Below are 10,890 nucleotides of genomic sequence, written 5' to 3'. Positions count from 1 at the left end.
GCGTAGCTTAGTTAGTTAGGTTCCTTGTAGTCGAAACTAACTTTTTAATTTTGACTTCTAAACTTGGTGTGGGTGCTTGTATTTACGGTTAACTATTGTTTGAGTGGTACGTGTTATATATACCCGTCGATAGCAAGGTGTCTATCGTAACTTTGTCGATCTCTCTCTCTCACTGTTACAACAGCTACCAGCTGCTGGGTGATCACACTGATCACTGCGCTAACCAGTAACCACTGTTTAATGATGCCAGCTTGCTTGCATCTGCAGGAACCTGGATGCACATGAGATAGTGTACAGTAGTATTATTATTGTATGACTATGCATCTGTAAGTGTACGTACGTAGATCGTAATTAATACCGAGAAGCTTATATAGCTAGCTTGCTAGCTAAACTAAACAAGGCAGTGATTTGTACTAGAACTGTAGATCAATCAGCAGCTGGGATTAACTAGGATGGTTAATTCGATTATATTGCTCGCATACATGAGTGGTCCATGCAAAAGAGAGGGATTAATTTCTCCCGGGTCACTCCCTCGAGCTTAATTGCGCGATGTGACACCTGCCGGTAACGTCATGTGACGCTTAACGACATGCGTCGTCGTCCCAATCGAAGGCGCCGTACATCTTGTCTCGCCTCGATCGATCGAATATATCGGCTCTTCATCAGCTTAAGGATATGAACAATGTATTTACTGCTACTGTCTTAAGCTCAAGGAGTATTAATTGTTCACTAGCTTGGGCGCTTGGCAACAAAATGATAGCTAGGGACTTCATCGATCACACTGCTAGCTACCATTCTGCAGCTACAAAAAACGGCCTTGATCAAGGCCAAATTAAGCTTTGTGGATATGGACTGCATGGATGCAGGCAAATAGCAGTGGCCCTTGCCTGACAACGCATATATGACAATGCTGTGCCCATTTGTCCATTAGCTTAGCTGACAGTCTGAAACTTCAGGCTCGGTTTCTTCCAGTTGCTGTCATCCTGCCTGTTAGAGAAGTACGTAATGTATGCATCTGGCATAATGCTTGGAGAAGTACGTAATGTATGCATGCCCCCTGTTTAGAAAGGAACAGAGTCATTCCGAAGAAGAAGAAGAAGAAGAAAGGAACAGAGAGAGACGAGGTGACTGTTGCTGTTGGCCACACCACACTGGCTGACTCCGCTGACTGACACTCCTACCTTACATGGGCTCACTTCCTGTCGGCCCATTTACTCTGGCCTACTCCGAGCTGTACGTGGGCTGCTGCAACAGTCACTCTGGGCCGGCCTGGAACAATCATGTCAAACAACAAGTTCGAACCAAAGCGTCTCTTTCTCTGCGTTCGACTTCGACCGATGTTTTCTTTTCTTTTCTCCTTTCTTGCGAGGACGCGTTAACTGTTTTTTTTCTCTCTTTCTTCTTTTTTCTTTCTTGCGGTGGACGTGTTAAAATGTTTTGACGTCATGGGAGTACGTGCGTGCAAGCTCCATCATTTAATCTTCGGCTGATAAGCCGTAGCTAAAATTAAAATTTTAAAACTTAACTTCATAGGCTGTTTTTAATGTTTTGTTATTTTATTTTACTTTTTCATTAGCTTTAATTTGAGATGATATACATATAAAAGTTTCAACATAAATTATTTGTTATCGTTGATAAGCGTTGTCGCTTATAAAGTTATAATCAGCGTGATGTATACCGGGTCCAATGGCTCTACTACGGACAGAGATCCTCGGTAGTACTGCACCTGCAATGCTGCCGCTAAGTCCTACATGTTAGCGGCAGCTACTAGGTGGCAGTTGTGCAAACAATCCCCACTACCCCGATGTCGTCCTAAGTCGCTTACGGATCACGATAATATAATGTCTCGTATTTTCGGTGTTCAATGACTTCTATTAGTGCTTATGTTTGCCCAATCTTTGAAAATCTTTGGATCCCGTCATCCCACAGCTGATTGTGAGACTGTTTGGTACAGCTCTAACTCCTAAATTTAGCTTCAGGAGTTGGGTCTGGAGTGAGCTGTCTAAACCCAGCTCCACAACTCTAGTTCATTTTGTGAGAGAGCTCCACCCAGCTCCACTCCCAGTTTTGGTAAAGCTGAAACTGTTTGGCTGAGCTCCAGCTCTAGAAAGAGTGAAACTGGAGCTGGAGCTGTGCTAAACAGACCCTGAATGTCTTCTCGCTCTTTTCCTGATTGGTGTCATTGTTCAGTTTTTACCGTCTGTTGGTCATGTGTTGTCGGTGACCGACTATTGCTACCGCTGTACTGTCCGGCAACCGGTACATTGTGCAGGACCGCATGATCGATCACCGACAACCTTCATCTCTTTAGTCATTAATCGCTCTAACCCCCATCATTCTACGACCCCATTTAATCCCCAAATCAGAGATGCAACATAGCAACAGTAACCAGATCACATGCATGCAACACCAACCTGCAGCCTGCACTCGCTGCAGCAGGGACCGCATGCAGAAGCCGCTTGATTCTGCCACTGTAGTCCAGCTCTGCAGCTTCATTTCTCTCGTCGGTTTCCTGATTATTTGTGACAGAAGAAGCCATAGCACAGCTTGATACAGTCACTCTGACTCACTGCCATGCTGTTCCAGGGCTGGAAGTTCAGTGCAACTTCCTGTCTCATTCAGCCTGTGAAAATGTTCTGATGAACAAAAATCAGGAATTCAGGATTCAGGTACTTTCTTGAGACATCAACAAAATCCTGAATTTTCTGATGCAGTAGCAAAGCCTAAAGATTACACGTCTCACAGTGTCACACACTACATGCCATAGCATTATTTATGTTACAGAGGGGTGCTGATAATTGTGTTCTCCAATGGTCCATGGCACGCACACTCACTCACACACACACTGACAGAGAGGAAAGAATCATCAAACTAGGAGCAACCGAGGTAATTAAAACGGAAATTACCACCCTAATGGTGCTGGTAATTAATCATCAACGGCCCTCTGATAGGCGGGCCCACCCAACGCCGACGAGCCGAGGCGTCGGCTCACGGCGAGCCGAGCCGGACCTCCGACTCGCGCCGCGCGGCGCGCCTGGCGCGCACCACGTACGCCACGGCGACCGCGACGCCGACCACCGCCACCGCCGCGACGGCGCACGCCACGCCGGCGGCCACGGACACGGATCTGCGAGGCGGCGCCGACGACGCCGACGCGGTGATGGTGGCGGTGGCTCTGGGGATCGCCGACGCGGCCTCCGGCTTGGCGGTGGCGGCGGCGGCATTGGAGGCGTCGAGCGCCTCCGGGAGCTCGGCGGCCTCGGGCTTGCTGCCGAAGAAGGAAGCCATCGCCGGCGTCGCCTCGGTGTTCCCCTCGCGGAAGTCCTCGAGGCCGTGGGACTCCGATCCGACGGCGAAGAGCGCCACGACGCAGAGCGCGACCAGCAGCGGGCGGCCGAGATCTCGCCGGCGGGACGCCATTTGCTTCAGCCTCCAAGCTGCAAACGCAGTTGACCAGCGTAATTAGCAAACCGCTACTACAATCTCAAGCTGATTTGAGCAGAAGCTAACGTGCAATAATTCTGCACTACACAAAAGCACTCTTTCTTCCTCGTTGAGATCTACTCCAAGATTCAGATTTTTTTTTGCTCAAATTCAGAGCGATTATGTGAATTGTCCCAGGAGAGCAGATGATAAGACAAAACGAGCTCAAAAGGGAGGAAAAAGAAAGAAAACAAAAGGTCCAATCCACAGATCTAAGTACCAAAAGAAGCTGTTCTTTTTGCAGTGCAGCAAGCTAATGAACCCAATTGCACAAAGCAAAAAATTCATGGTGGATAAAGATTCGTTTTGTTTTCTCCTTTGCGTGTGACACATACCTTTGCAATGCAACCTAGGATAGCCTAATGTGTGCGAGGGAGAGAGAGAAAGCAGATCAGAGAGCTTGTTCTTCCTCGGCAGAAGCCACTTGAAGGTTCAGAGGAGCACACCCTGATATATATATATATATATATATATCAAAGATTCCTCCTGTTATCCTCTCCCTCTAATTGCTGTGAGCCTGTGAGTATATATGGCTGGAGAGAGACGCAATGTGCATGAGAGAGAAGCAGATAACCAAACCACTCGTGAGGATCTATCTACTATCTATCTAGCTAGTAAGTATCCTGTGGCAGTAGGGCTCACTGTTTCATGCGTGGTGGAGTGAAAGCTAAGCGAGGCTGAGAGCATTGTTTGCCATGATGCCGCCATGCTTTTTTGCTTGGGGCCTTGTGGAAAAGAAAACGAAGAACACAGTGCGTGAGAGCAAGAGACAGAGACCCACATTAGGTGGGCATGTGAGCCTTTTACTAACCTTTGTCTGCTTGCTTCGATCTACTTACTGACTAACACTGCTGTATGCCTGTATTTCGCCCGTGTGAAGATGCTGTACACATGTACTCTTCTCTCATGTTGTGCCAATTTGTGATGTACTCTCCAGCTCTCTGCTTATCATCGGCTCATAAGTATCGACAATTACGTACGTATCTACGTCAGTTTAAACTGATAAGGGAAGACGGACAATTCACTCACGCTTTGAACCGTAAAAGCGTAATTCACGGACAATGGCAATCAGGTGAGAGCGGCGTGCATGGGAAGAGAAGCAGCTCATCTCTCGTCTATCTTCTGATTGATTAGATCATGCGTCGTGAGTCGCCTCTTCTTTTGGCTGGGCATCATCATCGATCACGCTTTCTTGGCGTTTGGCAGTCCAATCACGGAGCTCATCAATTCCCTGCTTTGTTGAGATCTGCACTCACTCTCTGCTGCATCTCCATATGCCTCCGGATTTGCAGTGCATTGTACGTCAGTTGGATCAATCGACAAAGGAAAAGATGAAAATTATAAGATTGTGACAAATTTTCGAGTACTGGAGTACGTACTGGTAGCACATGCATGCTTGGGTAGTCGTAGCTCGTTAAACTAGCGTTTAATTAATTAGTTTTAGCTAGCCAAGATCTCGGAGTTGATGATGAATGGAGGAGGACATGGAGACAGATAAAAGTTGGTGCCCCTCCTACTAATTAACCAAATTAAAGCACATTGCTAGTGATAGCTTTGCTTTTAGTAGTAGTTGGAGTGGTAACAATATTGGATTGGCATGGTGAGGCAGGGAATCTAACTTGTAATCCCTCCGTCATAAAAAAAAAAGCAAACCGTGGATTCCCGTGCTAACGTTTGACTGTCCGTCTTATATGAAATTTTTTTATAATTAGTATTTTTATTGTTGTTAGATGATAAAACATGATTAATACTTTATGCGTGACTTATCTTTTTATTTTTTTTTATAATTTTTTCAAATAAAACCGACGGTCAAACATTGAACACGAAAACTAGGGTTTGTCTTTTTTTTGACGGAGGGAGTAGGGTTCTTGCTGCCCTGGTCCATTGCCACTGCCAGAAGAAAGAAATGGCACAAAATGGTGGCCTTCGACAGATGTCAGCAAGTTCATCGGTTGGTTGCATTGCCCCTGCATGGGACTGACGATTAGTTGGCACCTTTTGTACACTCCTACCTAACCCCAATAAAACCATAAAGGTACTACTCATCATATGGCAATATGGCATGATGAATCAAGATCAGGACAGGCAGGTTAGTTACAGTGGCTTTGGTAATTAACTGTACTGACTGCCCTTGGATATGGTGATTGAACTGTTACTAATTACTGCAATGGTAACACCATCTGCAACAATGTGCTACTACCAGCTATACATATTACTCCTATGTAATATGTAGCTACGACATGGAGGGAAATTGCATGAATGGTTGATCTGCATTAGTTGGATAATCAATCAAACTACGTTCACCAGAGGTCGATCTACTGAAAGTCTGAAGAATAGACATGAGGTTTCTGCTAATTCATCTTCTTCTCCAGTGCGATCGATCTACCGTGGCAATGGCTTCTGGTCACCGAGAGTGGATGAACAGTTGTCCAGGGCTGTGCCGTGCATGTTCTTTTGGTGATGAGACAAGTCCTCCTGTCTGTACGGGAATCTGGGGAAGATCGTCGATCAGGTAACGTCAAAACTGTCCGTCCTGGTGTGCTCCGTGACTGCATTGATAAATTTGATAATATTGCTTTTCATGTAGGCAATGGCTATGTCAGTTTTTTCGGTTTGTCTGCTAATACTCGCGTGATAATACTCCCTCCGTTTCAAAGTGTTTTTTTTCGGTTTGTCTGCTAATACTCGCGTGATAATACTCCCTCCGTTTCAAAGTTTCAAAGTGTTTGACACCGTTTACTTTTTAGTACGTGTTTGACCATTCGTCATATTCAAAAAAATTCTTTTCATATCATATGATTCATTGTTAAATATAGTTTCATGTACACATATAGTTTTACATATTTCACAAATTTTTTTAATAAAACGAACGGTCAAACATATGCTAAAAAGTTAACGGTGTCAAACGGAGGGAGTAGTACACGCTACACAGGCTGATGAACGAGGAGGAGCACACATGGTCGAGCAGGCTGTACGCTTGTACTTATCTCGAGCCATTTTCTGGTTGTGTGTGTCTGGTACCAGTCGGTGCTCTTTTTGAGACGTCTGCCGTTGTTTTCTTGCTCTTGTTTGCTTCCACGTACGCTGGACCGCCTGGACGGCTGGAGGTAGTAGCTGTACCTCCTCCGTCCTTCGCTTCCGGCTATGTTCAGTAGGACTCAGCTAATCAGCCCGCTCGTAAGACGAAATGGGCAATTAATACTTAATTAATTGAATATTGACTATTAAAATTTTGAAACATGAATTTATTTAACTTTTTTTCAAGAAACTTTTATATATAAAGTTTTTTCACGAAGCACACTATTTGGCAATTCAGGATACATGCTCATGGAAAATAAGGGTGTATTTAGTTCGCGAAAAGAAAATTTTTGGGTGTCACATCGGACGTTTGACCGGATGTCGAAAGGGGTTTTCGGACACGAATGATAAAACTAATTTCATAACTCACCTGGGAACCACGAGATGAATTTATTAAGCCTAATTAATACATCATTAGTACATATGGATTACTGTAGTACTTATAGCTAATCATGGACTAATTAGGCTAAAAAAAATTTGTCTCGCGATTTCTATGTAAACTGTGCAATTAGTTTTTTTATCTATATTTAATATTAATACATGCGTTAAAGATTCGATGTAATGTTTTTAACAAATTTTTTTAGAACTTGTTCAACAAGGCCTAAGGAAGAGGCCGATCCTACCCGCGAAAAAAAAGAAGAAGGAAGAAGCCGATCCTAGGGACTGTTTAGAACTCAGTAGACAGTAGAGGTGATGGCGTATTGGCATCGAGCCAACCGTCACGGATGAAGAACAGGGACGAAATAAGACTTGAGCTATAGTTGAAGGAAACAAAATAGACATTTTCTAGACAATACGTGCACGATAATACGAGAGCCCGCTCCAGTAGAAACTACTTTTTTGGGTATTCAAAGCCCGGCCCAGTAGAAACCACTTATCTGGGTCATTAAATATCGGCCCACGTAAGAGCACGCGAGTTGGAACGCCATGGGATCCCGGCCCATCAAGGCTCACCGGATTCGAGCCCAATACGGACTCTGCTCTGTCTGCGTGCAGTGCACGGACGGTCCGGATCGGAAGCGAGGCTGCGTTGGACTTGATCTGGGCCGTACATTGCTCTCAGGGCACGGGCGGTGCAGACGAAGCGTCTCGTGATCCTCGTCTCCTCCTGGCGGCCGCAGCGCGTGGGTTCCCAAATCGCGAAATTTTCTTTTCCCCCAAAAAACCGAATAAAGAGAAATCTCTCCGAGCGAATTCGACGAGATCGGAGGCTCGGATCGAGGTAAATTTTCTCCTCGTATTTTTCTTTCCCTGATCGATTGTGTTGATTACTGGATCTGGTAATGCTCTCTGTTCAAGCATGCTTGGGTAGGGGACGTAGATTTGCGCGACGAATCAAGTATGTTATGCGCGTTTTTTCGCGGGATTTTTCGGGGTTTTCCATGCGCGTTGCGGGCGACGCCCAGCGCTGCGTTGGATTTGACTTCGAATTAAGGGCGGCACGGTGGTAGATTCCTCGCTCGTTTAGTTTTTGAAGAGTTAGATCTCGTTCCCTACGTTTCGAATTTGGTCGCAGGTTGCTAAGATTTCCCGGTTTGATCTGCTTATTAGGTTTACTTTTTGTATGTATATGATCATGCAATCTCAGATTTGGTGATTTGATTATTGTGCGGTGCGAAGGTTCTAGGTTGACGTGTTGTGGAGGTTTCTTTGATCTTATTGGAGCCACCCTTAGCTTATTCGGCTTGTTTTGATCCGAATTTACTATTAATTTTGGTGCGAATTCAGAGTTCAATAATCCCTCTTCCGTAGCATCGACTTTCTCATCTCTATGAAAAAAGTTTGTGGGAGTTAATTTAGAATCACTGGTTTGTTTATTATAAATCGTCCCCTTTTCTGATAGGCAAGTTTGCTACTGATTTATATGACCATGTTAGTAACAAGTACCAACCCACCTCTTTGTTTGAGTTGGCTGTCAGATTCTAGATGGAATTAGATCTGTGATTGGGAGTTAGTCTTATAAGCCTTGTGCCATTTGGCTGTTCCAATTATGTTTAACATGAAAATTTGGACTTGTTCAGTTTCAGCTGAAGATTTTGATTTTTTTTTTCAGGTATTCTCCTTCTGATTTGATTGGATTCGGGATCTGCTGGCGGGGATCCATCTTTAGGTAGGATTTCATAATTTTATGGACTTTGATTGCAAAACAGCAAGAGGAGACTCTTCATCTGTGAATCGTTCATGCATTGTCACTGAAGGCACTGTCGTCCAGGCAAAGCCCGTTTCTCACAACGGGAAAGCTAAACACTGGAATAGCCTCAGTACATTGAATAACCAGAAGTGCAGTTATGAATTACTTTCCGACCCAAAGAAAAATGTTGAAACAAGTGATGGTGAGACCGCCTCAAAGTGTGACTCATGGTGCTTCACTGATTTGCCATCCGCATTGGTCTGTGAAGTGCTTGAACACCTCGATCCAAAGGAACTTGGCATTGTATCTTGCGTCTCCACCCTACTGCATACCCTAGCCACAGATCATCAGGGGTGGAAGAAGTTCTACTGTGAAAGGTGGGGGATTCCTACTCCTCCAGTCACCCTCAATGGGCCCTTGGTTCCAGGAGGAACTTCAGATTGGAAGTCTTGGAAAACATTATTTGTGGAGCGGGAGTTTCGAAGTAAATCATTCATGGGAAGATTCAGTGTGGATGTTCTCCGTGACCACAGTGAGGATGTACGCACTGTGTTCCTTCTAGCATCAGTAAATCTGATATTTACTGGTGGTAATGACTCTGTGATCCGAATGTGGGACTTGGAGGAAGGGCTTTTGATTGATAAGTCCCGCCCACTTTGTTGCACCATCCGGGCCATTGCAGCTGACACTAGGCTTTTGGTCACTGCAGGAACCAATGCCTTTATTCATTGTTGGAGGGCTGTTGAAGGTAATTCTTACCCTTTCCACATCTCTGGGAATGGCACTGACCAGAGTCCTGAGTTTCGCCTTTGGGGGCATGAAGGACCTGTGACTTGTCTTGCCTTGGATTCATTGAGGATTTTCAGTGGTAGCTGGGATATGACTGTCCGTGTTTGGGACAGATCCGAAATGAAATGTGTTCAGAAGTTCATGCATGCAGATTGGGTTTGGAGCGTGGCACCTCATGGAAATACTGTTGCCAGTACAGCTGGTAGGGATGCCTATGTATGGGATATCAGGAGTGGTGAGTTGGAAAATGTTATTTCCAATGCCCATTATGGTAATGCATTTTCTTTAGCTCGAACACACCTAGCTGATGTGCTGTTTACCGGAGGAGAGGATGGGGCAATTCGCCTGTTCAATGTTTCTGAGGTCTCTGATGATGAAGATATTAAGCCAGCTGCTACTTGGGTTCCACATACCGGCCCTGTTCATTCCCTCGCTTTTGAGTATCCATGGCTTGTCTCAGCCTCTAGTGATGGCAGGGTTGCACTGATTGATTTGAGGAAGCTTCTGACCCCAAGAAAGTCATCAAAACAACCATTCAGGGTTAAGAACTTTGATCCAAGTTCCATTGAACCTCCACAGAGAATGCTTCATGGCTTTGGGTGCGATCTTTTTTCTGTCGCCATTGGTGCAGACAGGATTGTCTGTGGAGGCGAGGATGGCGCTGTCAAAGTCTGGAACTTCTCAGAAGCACTGGAGATTGAGAAGAGGGCACAAGCTCTAAGAAGTATGAGGCAGGAGAACCGCATGAGGCGAAAAAAGGCACAAGTAGAGATGAATGCAAATGGTAGAAGGTCTGACCAATGTGGCTCAATAGCCATGAAAAGAAACCAACTGAAGGGTGATAAGAGTGTCACTTGGCACAGCAAGCGTGCCATCAATGATAAGGTCAAGTCTTAGATTAGGATTTGTACCCTTCACAACTTTACACTCTACAGTAGCCATGAGTTGATAGTTCTTTTCTTGGAAGTACCTTTGCTGATCCCAATTAGGCTTGCTGTGTAGGTTAACATTGGCATTTTCACTATTGAATTTTATAAGGTTACCAATGCAGTGTAGCCATGCATGAAATCCGCATATGCAATTCTTATTCGATATGGCATATATTGATCTAACAGAAGCTCTCATTGTCTTACTGTTTTGAGCTCTAGTTGCATTTGGGTTTTGTTCGTATCTTTCTGCTGGTAGCTGTTATGAATGGGAATCTACATTGAACTATTCCAGGAATAATAAGCTTCTGTAATTATGTCACTGCTGGATTCTTAGAACATTACTTTTGCTGTTACGTGGTCTGCAATAAGAAAATCCTGCATTCCGACTCATATTTTGAAGATGGATTTTCCCCATCTGCTCTTACTCCCTCCGTCCCAAAATATAGCAATTTTTGTTTGGATGGGATGTATCCTCGTACT

The 10,890-nt window shown here is 44.8% G+C and overlaps 2 protein-coding genes across 2 annotated transcripts; one reads left to right on the top strand and one right to left on the bottom strand.

The window, feature by feature from the left end:
* Positions 1 to 2,673: 2,673 nt before the first annotated feature.
* On the bottom strand, positions 2,674 to 3,982 carry LOC4337025 (uncharacterized). The gene is made up of 2 exons (XM_015778841.3): positions 3,819 to 3,982; positions 2,674 to 3,437 (listed from the first exon to the last, which is right to left on the bottom strand). Exon 2 carries the CDS (start codon positions 3,418 to 3,420, stop codon positions 2,989 to 2,991), a length of 432 nt encoding a protein of 143 aa, XP_015634327.1. The 5' UTR covers positions 3,421 to 3,437; positions 3,819 to 3,982; the 3' UTR covers positions 2,674 to 2,988.
* Positions 3,983 to 7,627: 3,645 nt separating this feature from the next.
* LOC4337024 (F-box/WD-40 repeat-containing protein At5g21040) lies at positions 7,628 to 10,613 on the top strand. Its single transcript, XM_015781618.3, has 2 exons — positions 7,628 to 7,783; positions 8,615 to 10,613. The coding sequence occupies exon 2, from the start codon at positions 8,690 to 8,692 to the stop codon at positions 10,376 to 10,378; it is 1,689 nt and encodes a 562-aa protein (XP_015637104.1). The 5' UTR covers positions 7,628 to 7,783; positions 8,615 to 8,689; the 3' UTR covers positions 10,379 to 10,613.
* Positions 10,614 to 10,890: the final 277 nt, after the last annotated feature.

The sequence above is a fragment of the Oryza sativa genome, chromosome 4 (assembly GCF_034140825.1).
Source record: "Oryza sativa Japonica Group chromosome 4, ASM3414082v1".
NCBI lineage: Eukaryota > Viridiplantae > Streptophyta > Magnoliopsida > Poales > Poaceae > Oryza > Oryza sativa.
This window is presented reverse-complemented; position numbering and strand designations above follow the sequence as displayed.